The following is a 20,154-nucleotide window of genomic DNA, read 5'->3' as shown; positions in this document are numbered from 1 at the left end:
GGAGTATAGGAGGGAACTAAGCACACATCCCTGTTGGGCCCCCGTGTTGAGGGTCAACGTGGCAGAGGTGATGTTGCTTACCCTCACCATTTGGGGACGGTCCGACAGTCCATGATCCAGTTGCAGAGGGAGGTGTTCAGTCCCAGGTCCTAAGCTTGGTGACAACCTTGGAGGGGATAATGGTATTGAACGCTGAGCTGTAGTCAACGAACAGCATACTCGCATAGCTATTCCTCTTATCTAGTTGGGTGAGGGCAATGTGGAGTCCAATTGAGATTGTCTATCGATCTGTTGGGTGGGTATGCAAATTGTGGGTCTAGGGTGTCTGGGATGATGGAGTTGATGTGTGCCTGATTACAGATGTGAGCCCTACAGGGCGGTAGTCATTGTGGCATGAAGCCTTACAAGTTCTTTGGAACAGGAATTATGGTGGTCAGTTTAAAACATGTGGGGATTACAGACTGGGACAAGGAGAGGATGAAAATGACAAGTAATATGCCTGCCAGCTGTTCTGTGCATGCTCTGAGAACATGCTCCGGAATACAGTCTGGCCCTGTGGCCTTGCGCGTGTTGACCTGATTAAAGCCCTTACTCAAGTCGGCCTTGGAGAGCGAGATCACCCAGTCCTCTGGGTCGGTGAGGCCTTCACACACAACACAGTGTTTATTGTCGACGCATGTATAAAATGCATTGAGTTCGTCTGGTAGAAGGCATCATTGGGCAGATCATGCCTGGTTCTTCCTTTGTAATCCGTAATGGACTGGAGCCCCTGCCACATGCGGCGGAGCCTGTGTAATATCATTCCACCTTATTCCTATACCAGTGGCGGTCAGTGCCGTTTAAGATGAGGGAGGGCAATCATTTTTTCTTCATGAGCATGGCCAGTTTATTGGATGGCTCATTCATTTTCAATTCAATCAGTTCAATGTAACAGCAATAGGTTTAGGCTACTACATGATACTCAAATTTTCCCTATACCCATCATGAGGTTGCTACAACCTAGCCTATGAATGAAAGTTACAAACGTTGGTGCAAACAGGTCGAGAGAAAAATATGAGGTGACAGTGACACATGGACAAACAGTGAAACATTCAATACCGGATTGCACACTCTTGCCTGCATCTAGCTGATACAGGGTGCAATCATTAGTCCAACAGTTGCAAAATAGTTTTTATTGGACAAATTCAGGTATGTTCATCCCTGTTTTGTTCAGCTTCCTTTTAAGAATGTTATTTTCAACAGAATCGGCGGAATGAATACACCCCTGATCACGAATAAACACAGTTCAATTTCATAGCAGCCACGTTGTATTCCTTCTCACATCTAACGTCATGTGCTCTCCTCCACTCACCTTGTCCCGTCGCTTGTGGACTTCAATGCACAACACATTAGCTGTAAGTGACCAGACAAAAAAAACTTTCCAAGCCAAACCATGTCATATCATAACTGCTATACATTGTTTATTCCAAGATGGCATAGCAGTCAGACGTCCTTTGTCCTCGTCTTGTCGTGTCCCATGTATATATATTTACATATTTTCTTCGCATATCTTTTTATATATTTTTTTCTAAAAACTCAACTTCAAAACACTCTCCTGCAACCCGCCTCACCAATAAAAAAAATTAAAAAAGTGTTTTTCACCTCAAATCTGAAATCCACAACAGAAGCTAGCCAGAAGTTAGCCAGTTCACTGGCTAACGTTAGTATTCAGCTAACCACGGTAGGCGGTCATCAGCTATCCTTTAGCTCGAAAAGCTATCGCCAGTTTTGTACAACGCGACTCAGACCAGAGCATACCGGACCTATTTTCTCTCCATATCCCCGAATTTCTACCGCAAGCTCTGGACATTTACACCTGGATCTTGCAACTAGCTAGCTGCTATCCGAGTGACTATTGGCTAACGTCGGTCCCTGAGCAAACATCAATTATTCCGGAGCTAGCCAGCTGAAGAGTTCCATCAGCCACTCCTGGGCTACAATCACCTATCCGGACCCGTTTTACTGCCAATGCGGAGCACCATCGGACCTTCACGACTGGACTACCGAGTTATCCAACTGGCCTCTCCGTCGCGACATAACCTGAACGCCCATCTGCGGCCCGCTAATCGTTAGCTGTCTTATCGGCTGCTATCTGAATAGGTCTATCAGACAATTTTCTTGGGCCACTATAACTATAACTATTTTGCCAATTGGATTTTTTTTGCCAGCTTGCTACCCATGGCCCGGCTAGCTGTCTGAATCGCCGGGACCCCAACCAACCTCACTACTCACTGGACCCTTATGATCACTCGGCTAAGCATGCCTCTCCTTAATGTCAATATGCCTTGTCCATTGCTGTTCTGGTTAGTGTTTATTGGCTTATTTCACTGTAGAGCCTCTAGCCCTGCTCATTATACCTTATCCAAGCTTTCAGTTCCACCACCCACACATGCGATGACATCACCTGGTTTCAATGATGTTTCCAGAGACAATATCTCTCTCATCATCACTCAATGCCTAGGTTTACCTCCACTGTATTCACATCCTACCATACCTTTGTCTGTACATTATACCTTCACTATTTTATCGCCCCCAGAAACCTGCTCCTTTTACTCTCTGTTCCGGAAGTCCTAGATGACCAATTCTCATAGCTTTTAGCCATACCCTTATCATACTCCTCCTCTGAATCCAGGCCCTGCAGTGCCTAGCTCCACTCCTATTCCCCAGGCGTTCTCTTTTGATGAATTCGGTAACCGTAATAGCCTTGGTTTCATGCATGTTAAAATTAGAAGCCTCTTCCCTAAGTTTGTTTTATTCACTGCTTTAGCACACTCTGCCAACCCGGATGTCCTAGCCGTGTCTGAATCCTGGCTTAGGAAGACCACCAAAAACTCTGAAATCTCCATCCCTAACTACAACATTTCCAGACAAGATAGAACGGCCAAAGGGGGCGGTGTTGCAATCTACTGCAGAGATAGCCTGCAGAGTTCTGCCTACTATCCAGGTCTGTACCCAAACAATTTGAACTTCTACTTTTAAAAATCCACCTCTCTAATAACAAGTCTCTCACCGTTGCCGCCTGCTATAGACCACCCTCTGCCCCCAGCTGTGCTCTGGACACCATATGTGAACTGATTGCCCCCATCTATCTTCAGAGCTCGTGCTACTAGGTGACCTAAACTGGGACATGCTTAACACCCCAGCCATCCTACAATCTAAGCTTGATGCCCTCAATCTCACACAAATTATCAATGAACCTACCAGGTACCACCCCAAAGCCGTAAACACGGGCACCCTAATAGATATCATCCTAACCAACTTGCCCTCTAAATACACCTTGATCACTGCCTCATTGCCTGCATCCGTAATGGGTCAGCGATCAAATGACCTCCACTCATCACTGTCAAACGCTCCCTGAAACACTTCAGCGAGCAGGCCTTTCTAATCGACCTGGCCCGGGTATCCTGGAAGGATATTGACCTCATCCCGTCAGTAGAGGATGCCTGTTTATTTTTAATTTTTAAATGCCTTCCTCACCATCTTAAACAAGCATGCCCCATTCAAGAAATTTAGAACCAGGAACATATATAGCCCTTGGTTCTCTCCAGACCTGACTGCCCTTAACCAACACAAAAACATCCTGTGGCTTTCTGCATTAGCATCGAACAGCCCCCGTGATATGCAACTTTTCAGGGAAGTTGGAAACCAATATACACAGGCAGTTAGAAAAGCCAAGGCTAGCTTTTTCAAGCAGAAATTAGCTTCCTGCAACACAAACTCCAAAAAGTTCTGGGACACTAAAGTCCATGGAGAATAAGAGCACCTCCTCCCAGCTGCCCACTGCACCGAGGATAGGAAACTGTCACCACCGATAAATCCACTATAATTTCAGTCAACCATTCACAAAAAAAATTGCACTACAGTGCTAGCTAGCTGCATCTTAGGCTTTCAGTACTAGATTCATTCTCTGATCCTTTGATTGGGTGGGCAACATGCCAGTTCATGCTGCAAGAGCTCCGATAAGCTGGAGTACGTCATAATTACTGTGTAAGTCTATGGAAGGGGGTGAGAACCATGAGCCTCCTAGGTTCTGTATTGTCCCTTTGCTCGTTTGAGGACTCTGCGGAGGTCGTAGCAGGACTTCTTGTACTTGTTCCTGTCCTCAGCAGTAGCCTCAGGGTTGTCTGCGATAGCCTTATGTGCGTTAGCCCTGTCCTTTAGTTTAGCGACAACCTCTGTGTTAAAGCTGCATTTTGTAACTTTTTGGGCGAGCAGACCAAAATCACAGAAATGTGAGTTATAGATCTGTCATTCTTATTGAAAGCAAGTTTAAGAAGCGGTAAATCTGTTCTATAAGCATTATTTCTATACTTCCTGTTCTTAAGTTTCGTTTTTGCATCTTTTACTTTCGGTTTGGACATCAGATTCAAACAGCTGAAAATACAATATTGTTGGTTATGGAAAATATATATTTCACAGTGGTTTAGAAGGAACAACGATTCTCTACACTATGCTTGCCTTTGTCACAAACTGAAATTAGGCGAACTATTAGAATTTTAGCAACCTTAGCAACCAGGAAATGGTGGAGAGATTTCTGCAGTGCATCTTTAATCCAGGGCTTTGATTGAGGAAGCAGTAAACCATCACAGTGGGGACAACCTCAATGATGCATTTCCTAATGTCGCCAGTGACGGAGGTTGTTAGATCGTCGATGCTATCGGCGGCACCTCAGAACATATTTCAGTCAGAGCTAGCAAAAGCAGTCCTGTAGCATAATCTCTGATTCTGATGACCATTTCTCAAAGGTGAGAGTTATGGGTACTTCCTGTTTGAGCTTCTGCTTGTAAACAGGAAGCAGGAGTACGGAGTCATGATCCGATTTGCCGAATGGGGGACGAGGGAGGGCCTTGTATGCCTGCTTGTGGGTAGAGTAACAGTAGTCTCGGACTTTATCACCACTAGTGGCAAAGAAAGCATGTTGATGGAAGTTGGGCATCACGTGTCTTAATGACGCATAATTAAAATTGCTGGCAACAAGGAAAGCAGCCTCCGGGTGCAAGTTTTCCTGCTTGTTTATAGCCTTGTACAGTTCGTTAAATGTAATGGAATGTGGAATGTATACAACAGTCAATAACAGCTTAAAATTCCCTCGGGAGGTAGAAGGGTCGGCATTTGACCATCAGGTATTCGAAGATGAGTGAACAATGGGTCCACTGCGCTCGAGTCAGCACACCATATTGTTGTTGATGAAGAGGCAAACCCCTCTTCCTCTCTCGATTTCCCTGACTTCACTGTCATGTCCGCTCGGAGAATGGAGAATCCATCGAGTTGGATTGCCATGGCGGATATCTTGTTCAAAAGCCATGTTTCAGAAAAGCAGAGAATATTTGCAGTTACGCAAGTTCCGTTAGTAGCAAATGCGCAATCGGAGGTCATTCATATTATGATCAAGTGACTGTACATTGGCCAATAGACTAGAGGGAAGAGGTAGCCAGTTTTACCTTTGCTTTAATCTCACCAGAACTCCCCCTCTCTTGCCTCTAACACAGGCGTTTCCTCTTGCTACCCTGAAAATTGGATTGTAATTACAGAAAAAGCCCAGGGCAGATGAGTCTAAGTTGAAGCCGGAATTGAGGTAACTGCCAATCTGGCGTTCGAAAGTTCTTGTCGGCTATAAGAACTGTTTCCACCATAATACTCTCTATTGCAGGGGGGTCGGCAATAGGCGGCCCGCGGGCCAATACCGGCCCTTATTAAGTGATTTTTGGGAGGCCCCTAACAAATACATAAAGAAATATTTTGCTGAATTTTTGTCTAATTTAGGAAATCTGTTACCAAGTATTCCCACAAATAAAAATAGATGTGATCGTGTCAATGTAATCAAGTTATGAAATTATTATTTTCAAATATAATCTCTTTTTGGGCTTACTTGTGTTCAATTTGCAGTGTGCAAATGATTATAATTATGTTCCAGCCCGCAGTTTAAATCTAGTTGCCTACCCCTGCCCTATTGCATTCAGTCAATTATCCACTTCATTTTTGTAGAGAACCGGGACTGCACAACAGCAAAATTCAGTACAAATCCATAATCCTCTTTCAGAAAGCTGACCTCTATCAACAGCAAAGAAAAACATTTGACAGCATATGCTTAGAGGGGAGATTCTCGATCTACCTTACCAATATAACTGAGCAAGTTAGCATTACAATGCTTGCATTGTAACTTTGCTACAATGTGACTCATATCACCTTAAGGGTGTTGAAAGTTCACAACCTTTTGAAAAAAAATTAACTGAGCTGGAAAAAAAGGCAAATAAAAAAAAATGACAGATTATTTTATCTTCCTAAGTGAGACACGGTCAGGCTGCATGGCTCAGTCATAGAGGGTTTTTATGGAACAGTGCTCAGAACTACTCCTCACCCTCTCACTCACCCTGTGTCTGTGTGCCTGAGCCATGGCTCCCGCTTGTAGCTCCATACCTCACACTTGCAGTACAGGCTCTACATCCATCCCTCACCAGTGCTCAAGCTCTTCTCCTGGCTGTTACATTCAGCATCTGTTATCATAGCAATATCCACTCCAGGAGGGCAAAAGAGGGCCGTACCATAGCCCCCACCATCAGCCACCTGACTAATCCGCTTCCCTCCTCTCTCCTTCTGTCCTTTACTTGAGTCGTTTCCCTGTTTGCAATATTGTCTCAGTCTGGATCTGTTCCCTCTCACAGTCTCTCTGCTAATGTTCCATTCCCTTCGATTTTGTAAGTTTTGTGCCCCTTTCCATCCAGTGAAATCCTGGCAGTGGCTGCTTGCTAATTGAGCCTGAGGTCATTGGCTAATAAAAAGGATTGAAAGGGAATTAAAGCCTGTTTCCATAAGCCTAAAAGCACTGCAGCAGATCTGACCAGGCCCACCGATATGGTCCAGCCTAAAAATACCCACTATTCTGACCCATCCTGCTTACACCACCAGTGTGGTTTTAGAATGAGCAGTCAGTCATTAGCCATTTAATTCCATTAGTCAATAGTACCCAAATCAAATCAAATCAAATTTTATTAGTCACATACACATGGTTAGCAGATGTTAATGCGAGTGTAGCGAAATGCTTGTGCTTCTAGTTCCGACAATGCAGTAATAACAACAAGTAATCTAACCTAACAATTCCACAACTACTACCTTATACACACAAGTGTAAAGGGATAAAGAATATGTACATAAAGATATATGAATGAGTGATGGTACAGAACGGCATAGGCAAGATGCAGTAGATGGTATAGAGTACGGTATATACATATGAGATGAGTACTGTAGGGTATGTAAACATAAAGTGGCATAGTTTAAAGTGGCTAGTGGTACATGTATTACATAAAGATGGCAAGATGCAGTAGATGATATAGAGTACAGTATATACATATACATATGAGATGGGTAATGTAGAGTATGTAAACATTATATTAAGTGGCATTGTTTAAAGTGGCTAGTGGTACATTTTTACATAATTTCCATCAATTCCCATTTTTAAAATGGCTGGAGTTGAGTCAGTATGTTGGCAGCGGCCGCTAAATGTTAGTGGTGGCTGTTTAACAGTCTGATGGCCTTGAGATAGAAGCTGTTTTTCAGTCTCTCGGTCCCTGCTTTGATGCACCTGTACTGACCTCGCCTTCTGGATGATAGCGGGGTGAACAGGCAGTGGCTTGGGTGGTTGTTGTCCTTGATGATCTTTATGGCCTTCCTGTGACATCGGGTGGTGTAGGTGTCCTGGAGGGCAGGTAGTTTGCCCCCGGTGATGCGTTCTGCAGACCTCACTACCCTCTGGAGAGCCTTACGGTTGTGGGCGGAGCAGTTGCCGTACCAGGCGGTGATACAGCCCGACAGGATGCTCTCGATTGTGCATCTGTAGACGTTTGTGAGTGCTTTTGGTGACAAGCCGAATTTCTTCAGCCTCCTGAGGTTGAAGAGGCGCACCTGGCCCGCACCTGGCCGCCAAGCAAACGCCCCCATAAGTCACCATGCTCCTCTACGATGAGGATCAGCAGTGACCCCAGTGACCTCATTACAATATAAACCATAATAAAACGTACTACCACACCAAAGGGAACTTTTATTTAAGCACACTTCATGCTTCACTGGGTAATATCCAACTGCCATGTAAGTGTCTGTTACTTCAAAAATGTAACTGAATTTATGAACATTTTCTAACAGACGCTTATAACAGGTTCTTTAGATCAGTAGGGCCGGAAAATGTGGTAATATCATATGAAATACTACGGTATCCTAAAATGTTGGGACCATAAGTATCATGACATCTTAGTAACATGATATTACCAGTATACCGTGCAACACTAGTTCTTAGAAGCTTTCCTTCAGAATAATTATATCAGTGATATTTCTCACAGCCTAGCACTATTGGTGTTTTGATTAGAGCTCCACCGATTATGATTTTTCAACACCGATACCGATTATTGGAGGGCCAAAAAAAGCTGATACCGATTAATCGGCCGATTTTATATATATATATATATATTTGTAATAATGACAATTACATCAATACTGAAGGAACAATGAACTCTTATTTTAACATAACATAATACATAAATAACATTTATTTAGTCTCAAATAAATAATGAAACATGTTCAATTTGGTTTAAATAACGCAAAAACAGTGTTGGAGAAGAAAGTAAAAGTGCAATATGTGCCATGTAAAAAAGCTAATGTTTAAGTTCCTTGCTCAGAACATGAGAACATATGAAAGCTGGTGGTTCAATATTCCCAGTCAAGAAGTTTTAGGTTGTAGTTATTATAGGAATTATGACGCGTCAACTATTTCTCTCTATACCATTTGTATTTCATATACTTTTGACTATTGGATGTTCTTATAGGCACTTTAGTATTGCCAGCCTAATCTCGGGAGTTGATAGGCTTGAAGTCATAAACAGCATTGTGCTTCAAGCATTGCGAAGAGCTGCTCGCAAACGCAGTAAAGTGCTGTTTGAATGAATGCTTACAAGCCTGCTGCTGCCTACCACCGCTCAGACTGCTCTATCAAATATCAAATCATAGACTTATAATAAACACACAGAAATACGAGCCTTTGGTCATTAATATGGTCAAATCCGGAAACTATAATTTAGAAAACAAAAAATGTATATGGTCAAATCCGGAAACTATAATTTAGAAAACAAAACGTTTATTTTTTCAGTGAAATACGGAACCATTCCGTATTTTGTCAAACGGGTGGAAACCCTAAGTCTAAATATTGCTGTTACATTGCACAATCTTCAATGTTATGTCATAATTCTGTACATTTCTGGCAAATTTATTACGGTCTTTGTTAGGAAGAAACAGTTCGCAACGAGCCCAAACTGTTGCATATATCCTGACTCTGCTTGCACTGAACGCAAGAGAAGTGACACAATTACCCTAGTTAATATTGCCTGCTAACATGCATTTATTTTAACTAAATATGCAGGTTTAAAAATATATACTTCTGTGCAATTATTTTAAGAAAGGCATTGATGTTTATGGTTAGGTACATTTGTGCAACGAATGTGCTTTTTTTCCGCAAATGCGCTTTTGTTAAATCATCACCCATTTGGCGAAGTTGAATTAGGCTGTGATTGGATGACAAATTAACAGGCACCGCATTGATTATATGCAACGTAGGACAAGCTAGTTAACCTAGTAATATCATCAACCATGTGTAGTTAACTAGTAATTATGTGAAGATCGATAGTTTTTTTATAAGATATGTTTAATGCTAGCGAGCAACTTACCTTGGCTCCTTGCTGCCACAAGGTCCTTTTGACGCTGCACTCACGTAACAGGTGGTCAGCCTGCCACGCAGTTTCCTCATGGATTGCAATGTAATCGGCCATAATCAGCGTCCAAAATGCAGATTACTGATTGTTATGAAAACTTGAAAATCGCCACTAATTAATCGGCCATGCCGATTTAAATAAACTAAAGTAAATAAACTAAAGTAAAAAATAACAATAAAATAACAATAGCGAGGCTATATACAGGGGGTACCGGTACCGAGTCAATGTGCGGGGGTACAGATTAGTTGAGGTAATTTGTACATGTAGGAAGGGGTAAAGTGACTATGCATACAGAATAAACAGCGAGTAGCAGCAGTGTAAAAACAAATGGAGAGGGGAGGTCAATATAAATAGTCCGGGTGGCCATTTGATGTTGTTAAGCTGTTAAGGAGCCATTTGGTCCTAGACTTGGCGCTCCGGTACTGCTTGCCGTGCGGTAGCAGAGAGAACAGGTTATGACTTGGGTGACTGGAGTCTTTGACAATGTTTTGAGCTTTCCTCTGATGGTAGGAAGCTTGGCCCCAGTGATGTACTGGGCCGTACGCACTACCCTCGGTAGCGCCTTATGGTCAGATGTCAAGCAGTTGCCATACCATGCGGTGATGCAACCGGTCAGAATGCTCTCGATGGTGCAGCTGAGGAACTTTTTGAGGATCTGGGGACCCATGCCAAATCTTTTCAGTGTCCTGAGAGGGAAAAGGTGTTGTTGTTCCCTCTTCACGACTGTCTTGGTGTGTTTGGACAATGATAGTTAATTGGTGATGTGGACACCAAGGAATTTGAAGCTCTCGACCCGCTCCACTACAGCCCCGTTCGATGTTAATGGGGGCCTGTTCGGGACGCTTTTTCCTGTAGTCCACGATCAGCTCATTTGTCTTGCTCACATTGAGGGAGAGGTTGTTGTGAACCGTGGGTGAACAAGGAGTACAGGAGGGGACTAAGCAGTGTGACGGATGTGTTACCTACCCTTACCACCTGGGGGCGGCCCGTCAGGAAGTCCAGGATCCAGTTGCAGAGGGAGGTGTTTAGTCCCAGGGTCCTTAGCTTAGTGATGAGTTTTGTGGGCACTATGGTGTTGAATGCTGAGCTGTAGTCAATGAACAGCATTCTCACATAGGTGTTCCTGTTGTCCAGGTGGGAAAGGACAGTGTGGAGTGCGATTGAGATTATCATCTGTGGATCTGTTGGGGCGGTACGCGATTTGGAGTGGGTCTAGGGTTTCTGGGATAATGGTGTTGATGTGAGCCATGACCAGCCTTTCAAAGCACTCATGGCTAAAGATGTGAGTCCTATGGGTCGGTAGTCATTTAGGCAGGTTATCTTAGTGTTCTTGGGCACAGGGACTATGGTGGTCTGCTTGAAACATGTTGGCATTACAGAGTCAGACAGGGAAAGGTTGAAAATGTCAGTGAAGACAGTTGCCAGTTAGTCAGCGCATGCTCTGAGTACACAACACCCTGATTGTCTGATCTGTAGATTAATCCAGGCAGGCGTCATGGAGATGGCAGGGGGACCTCAGTGGAAGGGGACACTTGTCCATCGAACGTGATAGGCCGTAGTGTGAGCTACATGACCTTGGCTCATCCACAGTGAAGTCCCCTGACTGACCAGTGCTAAATACAGCTCATCATTGCCTGATGCTATTAATTCCCCTTATCCAGCCTACTTAGAAGCTTGTTTTAGTGGTGTTGCCATGATACCAACATTTTACTAACGATAGAACATCAGGCCAAGTATCACAAAATGATCTTAATGTCATTGTGGCAGTAACGGAAAACTGCCCGAAAGTTTTTTTTCAACAGGGGGTAGATCAGCTTTAATATTGCAGATAGGTTGTGGCTGCATCATTTCCAATCCCCTACATATATTGTTTTTAAATATATATAATATATACAGTACCAGTCAGTACACCTACTCATTAAAGGGTTTTTCTTTATTTAAATGTTTTTTCTACATTTTAAAATAATTGTGAAGACATCAAAACTATGAAATAACACATATGGAATCATTTAGTAACCTTAAGTGTTAAACAAATCAAATATATTTTTGATTATTTAAATTAGCCACCCTTTTCCTTATGACAGCTTTCCACACTCTTCTCTCAACCAGCTTCACCTGGAATGCTTTTCCAACAGTCTTGAAGGAGTTCCCACATATGCTGAGCACTTGTTGGCTGCTTTTCCTTCACTCTGTGGTCAAATTCATCCAAACCATCTCAATTGGGTTGAGGTCGGGTGATTGTGGAGGTCATTGTCCTGTTGAAAAACAAATGACAGTCCCACTAAGCAGAAACCAAATGGAATGGCGTATCGCTGCAGAATTCTGTGGTAGCCTTGCTGGTTAAGTGTGCCTTGAATTCTAAATAAATCACTGACAGCGTCACCAGCAAAGTACCGTCACACCTCCATGCTTCACGATGGGAACCGCACATGCGGAGATCATCTGTTCGCCTACTCTGCGTATCACAAAGACACGGCGGTTGGAACCAAAAATCTCAAATTTAGTCAACAGACAAATTCAGATTTCCTTAGGTCTAATGACCATTGCTCATGTTTCTTGGCCCAAGCATGTCTCTTCTTATTATTGGTGTCCTTTAGTAGTGGTTTCTTTGCAGCAATTCGACCACGAAAGCCTGATTTACGCAGAATTTGAAGAATTTATTTGGGCTGCAATTTCTGAAGATGGTAAATCTAATTATCCTCTGCAGCAGAGGCAACTCTGGGTCTTCCTTTCCTATGGCGGTCCTCATGAGAGCTTGATGGTTTTTGTGACTCCACTTGAAGAAACTTTGAAAGTTCTTGTAATGTTCCGGATTGACTGACATTCATGTCTTAAAGTAATGATGGACTGTCATTTCTCTTTGCTTATTTGAGCTGTTCTTGCCATATGGACTTTTACCAAATAGGACTATCTTCTGTATACCAACCCTACCTTGTCACAACACAACTGATTGGCTTAATTCCTGCTTACATGCAAAAACTAAAGTAGAAAGTACCAGTGACCCGCTCAATACGTACAAGTGGTCAGATGACGCACATGCTACGCTACAGGACTGTTTTGGCTAGCACAGACTGAAATATGTTCCGGGATTCATCCAATGGCATTGAGGAGTATACCACCTCAGTCATCGGCTTCATCAATAAGTGCATCGACGACATCGTCCACACAGTGACATTACGTTCACATCCCAAACAGAACCCGTGGATTACAGTTAACATCCTCATCGAGTTAAAGGCTAGAGCTGCCGTTTTCAAGGAGCGGGACGCTTATGAGAAATCCCGCTACACCCTCAGACGAACCATCAAACAGACAAAGCGTCAATACAGGATTAAGATTGAATCCTACTACACCAGCTCTGATGCTCATCGGCTGTGGCAGGGCTTGAAAACTATTACGAACTACAAAGGAAAACCCAGCCGTGTTCTGCCCAGTGACGCAAGCCTACCAGACGAGCTAAATGCCTTTTATGCTCGCTTTGAGACAAGTAACACTGGAGCATGCATGAGAGCACCAGGTGTTCCGGATGACTGTGTGATAACGCTCTTGGTAGCCGATGTGAGCAAGACCTTTAAACAGGTCAACATTCACGAAGCCACTGGGCCTGACGGATTACCAGGACGTGTACTCAAAGCATGCACGGACCAACTGGCAAGTGTATTCACTGACTTTATCAACCTCTCCCTGACCGAGTCTGTAATACCTACATGTTTCAAGCAGACCACCATAGTCCCTGTGCCCAAGGAAGCGAAGGTAACCTGCCTAAATCATTACCGCCCGTTGCACTCACATAGGTAGAGCTGTACAGTGATGTTGCAGCAGGTGTTACTGATATTGCAGGTTGGACCCGTTACGAAATGGGCATGAGGCTTTCCCACCCAGACCAGATATGCATAAATGTATTTGTTAATGATAAAAAAATTATGTTGTTATTAAAGTAATGACTATATGCCGTGGCAGAGCCAGGGTGAAATTCCCCTATAATTGTGTTTTTTTAAAGGTGTGTTTGTATGTGTGTGAAGTTTCTCCACTTTGCCTTTTCCTGGGTGCTAAAATTTGAATAGTTCGCCTAATTTCAGTTTAGTGACAAAACAAGCAGTGTAAAGAATCACTGTATTATCTAAACATCTGAAATATATTTTAATTAACCAAAAATATTGTATTTTCAGCAGTTTGAAGCTGGTGTATAAAACCGAAAGGAAAAAGAAGGGTGCAATTGCGGCCAGCAATTTGGGGCGTTCCTGCAGGTGGCCCACCGCAAAATCTACAGGGATAGCTTGAAAATTCAAGCCCCTTGGGTCCTGCCATAGAGTTACATTAGAAGTGCCCATCCAAGGCTCAAGGTCATTGGCCATAGATACATTGATGCTAAATCACGTTATATCTACCGTAGCTTTGATTAGACTGATCATGTCATCATACTTTCAAAATCTTAGCTAACAAGCTAGACAAGCAGTCATCGTCCCGAATCAAGTCGACAATCTACTGTTCGATCCTTGTCATATGAAGAGAAATTATAGATCAAATGTATAAGTGCTCATCGGCCAAATATTACACAACAAGTTGGAAATCGCAAATTCAACAGTGAGTGGTTTGGAAGGAATCAGTGGCTAACTGCAAGCGTTGCAAAGCAATCACTAGCCTGCTATTCAGTGGAGTGGGTGTGTAGTCCATGTCTGGGTTTAAGGGTCTCTTTTTCAGAGCTTAAAAGGATAAACACTTAACACCATGGTCCAGAAAAGGTTGTATATATAGTCAACCCAGTATGACTTCTGCTGCGTTCAAAACAACTGGAATCTCAGAACTGGGAAATCCCAGACATCACTGAGTTCAAGACAACTGGGAACTCTGGGGGGGAAAAAATAGAAAAAAAAGAGCTCCGACTGGGAAAATACGCTTTGAACGGTCATCCAACTCGGAATTCCAAGTCGGGAACTCAAGCCTCTTTCTAGAGCTCTAACCTGAAGATCACTGACGTCATGATTCGACCTTGTCGTCGTCCCCCCCCCCCCCCCCCCCAGAGTTCTCAGTTGTCTTGAAAGCACCATAAATCCAGAAAATGGACCACCGCGCCACCTTCCTGTTCCAAGTGAGCACAGCACAACAAGGAGTCCAAAAATGTATTGAATGCTGATGCATAAATTATGTAACATGCCAGGGAGATATATATACTGTAGCTATGAAAGTAATTCTAAGTGTATGTTGTAGAGGTCAACCGATTAATCGGGATAGCCGATTAAAACCTCTCTTGGATAGGGGGCAGTATTTTGAAGTTTGGATGACAAACGTGCCCAAAGTAAACTGCCTGTTACTCAGGCCCAGAAGCTAGGATATGCATGGTAGTATTGGATAGAAAACACTCTAAAGTTTCCAAAACGGTTAAAATAATGTCTGTGAGTATAACAGAACTGATATGGCAGGTGAAAACCTGAGGAAAATCCATCCAGGAAGTGGGATATTTTTGATGTGGGTACTTTTCTATTGAATGCCTGTACAGTATGTATTTGGATAGGACCCAAATTGCAGTTCCTATGGCTTCCACTAGATGTCAACAGTCTTTAGACATTGTTTCAGGCTTGTATTCTGAAACATTGTTTCAGTGGACTCTAAATAAACCAGAACTGTTTTGAGCCCGTGACCGATTGCGCACCGTTCGTTGTTTTTCTTGTCTATTGAAGACGCTATTGGTTGAAATATTATCAATTATTTATACAATAGACAACCTGAGGATTAATTATAAACATCGTTTGACATGTTTCGACAAACTTTACAGGTACTATTAGGATGTTTTCGTCTGCATGTTGTGACCGCCTTTGAGCCAGTGGATTACTGAACAAAACGCGCCAACAAAACTGACTTTTTGTGACATAAAGAGGGACTTTATTGAACAACTCTTTTGACTGCAAACATATGAAGATCATCAAAGGTAAGTGATTAATTTTGTCGCCATATCAGACTTTTGTAATTCCTTTACTTGGTTGTAAAATGTTTGTATGCTTTTGTAAGCGGGGCGCTGTCCTCAGATAATCGCATGGTATGCTTTCGCTGTAAAGCCTTTTTGAAATCTGACACAGCGGCTGGATTAACAAGAAGTTAATCTTTAAGCTGATGTATAACACTTGTATATTTTATGAATGTTTATTATGAGTATTTCTGTATTTTGAATTTGGCGCTCTGCAATTTCAAGTTTTCAAAATGTCAAGTTTTCATAACAATCGTAATTGCCATTTTTGGACACCGATTGTGGCCGATTACATTGCACTCCACGAGGTGATTGCGTGGCAGGCTGACCACCTGTTACGCGAGTGCAGCAAGAAGCCAAGATAAATTGCTAGCTAGCATTAAACATATCTTATAAAAAACAATCAATCTTAACATAATCACTAGTTAACTACACATTATTGATGATATTACTAGTTTATCTAGCTTGTCCTGCGTTGCATATAATCGATGCGGTGCCTGTTAATTTCTCATCGAATCACAGCCTACTTCTCCAAACGGGTGATGATTTAACAAGCACATTCCCAAAAAAAGCACTGTCGTTGCACCAATGTGTATCTAACCATAAACATCAATGCCCATCTTTAAAATCAATCAACAAGTATATATTTTTAAACCTGCATATTTAGTTAATATTGCCTGCTAACATGAATTTCTTTTAACTAGGGAAATTGTGTAATTTCTCTTGCTTTCCGTGCAAGCAGAGTCAGGGTATATGCAGCATTTTGGGCCGCCTGACTCGTTGCCAACCGTGTGAAGACCATTTCTTCCTTACAAAGACCGTAATTAATTTGCCAGAATTGTACATAATTATGACATAACATTGAAGGTTGTGTAATGTAACAGCAATATTTAGACTTAGGGATGCCACCCGTTAGATAAAATACGGAACGGTTCCGTATTTCACTGAAAGAATAAACGTTTTGTTTTCTAAATGATAGTTTCCGGATTTTACCATATTAATGACCTAAGGCTCGTATTTCTGTGTGTTATTATGTTATAATTATGTATATGATTTGATATTTGATAGAGCAGTCTGAGCGGTGGTAGGCAGCAGCAGGCTCGTAAGCATTCATTCAAACAGCACTTTCCTGCATTTGCCAGCAGCTCTTCGCTGTGCTTCAAGCATTGAGCTGTTTATGACTTCAAGCCTATCAACTCCCGAGATTAGGCTGGTGTAACCAATGTGAAATGGCTAGCTAGTTAGCGGGGTGCGCGCTAATAGCGTTTCAATCGGTGACGTCACTCGCTCTGAGACCTTGAAGTAGTTGTTCCCCTTGCTCTGCAAGGGCCGCGGCTTTTGTGGAGCGATGGGTAACGATGCTTCGACGGTGGTTGTTGTCGATGTGTCCCTGGTTCGAGCCCAGGTAGGGGCGAGGAGAGGGACGGAAGCTATACTGTTACACTGGCAATACTATAGTGCCTATAAGAACATCCAACAGTCAACGGTATATGAAATACAAATGTTATAGTTAAATAGTCCTATAATTCCTATAATAACTACAACCTAAAACTTCTTACCTGGGAATATTGAAGACTCATGTTAAAAGGAACCACCAGCTTTCAGATGTTCTCATGTTCTGAGCAAGGAACTTAAACGTTAGCTTTTTACATGGCACATATTGCACTTTTACTTTCTTCTCCAACACTCTGTTTTTGCATTATTTAAACCAAATTGAACATGTTTCATTATTTATTCGAGGCTAAATTGATTTTATTGATGTATTATATTAAGTTAAAATAAAAGTGTTCATTCAGTATTGTTGTAATTGTCATTATTACAAATAAATAAATAAAAATATAAAATCGTCCGATTAATCGGTATCGACTTTTTTTGGTCCTCCAATAATCGGTATCGGCATTGAAAAATCCTAATCGGTCGACATCTAGTATGTTGTGTAGTAAGTTGTTAGAAGCCCATGTGCCTCACCTTAATAATTTGGTCCCTTTCCCCCTCATAACTTAGCCTACTGTTGGTGGTGCATCGCCTATATCCTGTTTTAGAAAAATGTAAGCATTGAATATTGTAAGAGCTTTCATTGTCTGTTTATATGTCCCCTTTATTTATCCTATGGTTCTGACTTGGTGTACAGGGAGAATACCGTAAGAACGGCCCATGTTCTGAATTCTGTAGCTGTACATTTCAAACGTGCTGAACAAAAAGTTATACTGACTACATCCGTCCTTGCTCAATCATTAATGTCTTAATCGAAATTATGGAATCCCTCTAATCTGCTCATTATTCCCGTATACCATTGTTTGTACAGCTCAATTGTCAGTAGAAACAACATTTGTTTAAGCAAAAAGGAAGTAAATGAGGCTTAATACACTAAGACAAGGCTCCGCTGATAGCCAGATGTAGCAGTGGTAAGGATTCACTCCATGGTGTTGAAAAGAAAGCTCTGCTGTAGGGGCAGATTTATGTAGGCCCCAACGTTTGTGGGCACCGTTTGTCACCGTTATAGTGCAATTAATGTATTGTTTAGTGTTGTGTGTAGTGGCTTTGCTGGCATGCATCTAAAAAACGTGTTTGCCCCACCAAGATGTACATGCCAAAATCACCACTGGTTATGGGGGTTGGTGACAGACATAGACCGTAAATTACTGCACCAAGTGTACACCTGCAATAGTACTATAAATGCATTGAGAATAAATGGTTGGATTACAGAAGCTACTAACGAGGTCAGTAATATAATTGAATTACGTTATGTTTAGATGGGACATCCTGAATGGGACATGATGTGAAGATAAGAAAAGTAGCAAAATAAACACATACGTACATAGCTAATGTGTCTTACCTTTTTGACAGGTTTGTGAGCAGGGACCGCACTAAACGCAGCGGACGACACTGACAGTTCACCCATGACAATTTCGCTGTTCTTGCTCACTGTCATGGCTGAGTATTTTTCCGCCACGTTCTCGCTCTCCTTTACTTCTTTGCTGGCTTGTTTCAGCTCCAACTTTCCGTCCCCTAAAGTGTCCGACATTCCGATAAATAATGAAAACGTGCAACAAATTAGTTAGAACGTGGTAGTAGCTAGTTAGCTACAGAATTAGTGTTGCTGCCAACTGTTCGTTATTTTGAGGAAGAGGGAATTATTTGTGCAGCTGAAGAAACCATTTGGTATATCAGTTGGTCATTTTATCTTTACAAACTAGTGTAGCAATTGCTGTCATAAAACGGCTGGTTGCTTGCGCAGTTCCTTCGCGTGCACCAAGCTGTAGACTTTTTGCATAGCCGTCACCTGAAAATGTGCGCTATGGGGGGTGATATGAGCCAAAATTAAGCCTAGGCAACCGTACCACGTGTGACTGTAGCCTACCATTGAACGTCTAACTGGCATGACATGAGACCAACGCCTTACTAACGTCTGCGTGACGCATGCGTGTTAATAAACCTAGGCAACAGTACCACCCTGTGGCTAACCTCTGCGTGACGCCTGCATGTTATTGAAAGTCATAAGGTGCATAGTTTATATTTATATTGATTATATCTCAACCATAAATGTTAGTTATGTACTGATTTTCCTGTGCAAACCGACATTCCGATGTAGCCACCTTGAACTATAGTGTAGCCTACGGCTTGTGTATTTCCTGTTATCGCTAATGGCCTAGAAAATATTATGTCCAATCTATAGGTAATCTGTCTTTCCCTCAACTCCTCATGGGATGGTATCTTATCTTATCTCGCTGTATACATATCTAAATGTTGTTAGCCAATCACAGACGGTGTTGTTACCAGTTCCCAGTATCAGACAACCAATAAGAGTTGTGTCAGTGGCTTTCAGTCGAATAGAGAAGTTCACAGGCTTTCCCAGAGGGTCCGTGCTATTCGGGTACCTTGGGATGTCTCTTCCGCAATCAACAAAAAATGTAAAATGGTTCATTTTAGTGTTAGTTACGGGTTATAGTTTAGGGTTCAGGGTAAGGACCTCCCAAGGAATCTGGATAGCAGTGGCCGTTCATAAAGTGAGAGACTGGCACGGTATTTGAGAGCTCGGCGGGCGACATTCATTTGTTAGTTTTTTTACAAGCGGCAGACGCAATTTTCGAGAGTGTCTGCCCCAGATAGTTTCCTTAGAGACGATGGGAAGAATTACCAAGATGTCTTTGATCCGATTGAGGAGTAAGTAGGCTATATTTAAGTTGTGATATCACTAGGAAATATTTAGGCCTACTGTGTTGATATAGCAAATTTGGTTTATTTGAAAATAATACATTTTTGTTGTTAACGAGTTGAAGGCACATAGGCAATATGATTTACTGTGTCAAGTAGGCTGTGTACAATAATAACATAATTTTATGTGTTAGTATTATTTATTTCATGGATGAATTCAATTGTACATGAAAATATACACACGTATTG

General features: G+C 42.2%; 1 protein-coding gene across 2 annotated transcripts in view; it reads right to left on the bottom strand.

Moving 5' to 3' along the window:
• Positions 1-19,030, bottom strand: part of LOC139559456 (S-adenosylhomocysteine hydrolase-like protein 1) — a 62,425-nt gene extending 43,395 nt beyond the window's left edge. Inside the window, exon 1 of one of the 2 annotated variants that reach the window (XM_071375507.1) lies at positions 18,587-19,030. In XM_071375507.1, coding sequence (XP_071231608.1) covers positions 18,587-18,775 — 189 coding nt within the window. In that variant the 5' untranslated portion in view covers positions 18,776-19,030. Of the gene's footprint in view, positions 1-6,409; positions 6,658-18,586 lie in introns of those variants that run through there. The other variant, XM_071375508.1, reaches the window with a different exon arrangement.
• Between the last annotated feature and the right edge of the window lie 1,124 nt (positions 19,031-20,154).

Source organism: Salvelinus alpinus, chromosome 2 (assembly GCF_045679555.1).
Source record: "Salvelinus alpinus chromosome 2, SLU_Salpinus.1, whole genome shotgun sequence".
Classification (NCBI taxonomy): Eukaryota; Metazoa; Chordata; class Actinopteri; order Salmoniformes; family Salmonidae; genus Salvelinus; species Salvelinus alpinus.
This window is presented reverse-complemented; position numbering and strand designations above follow the sequence as displayed.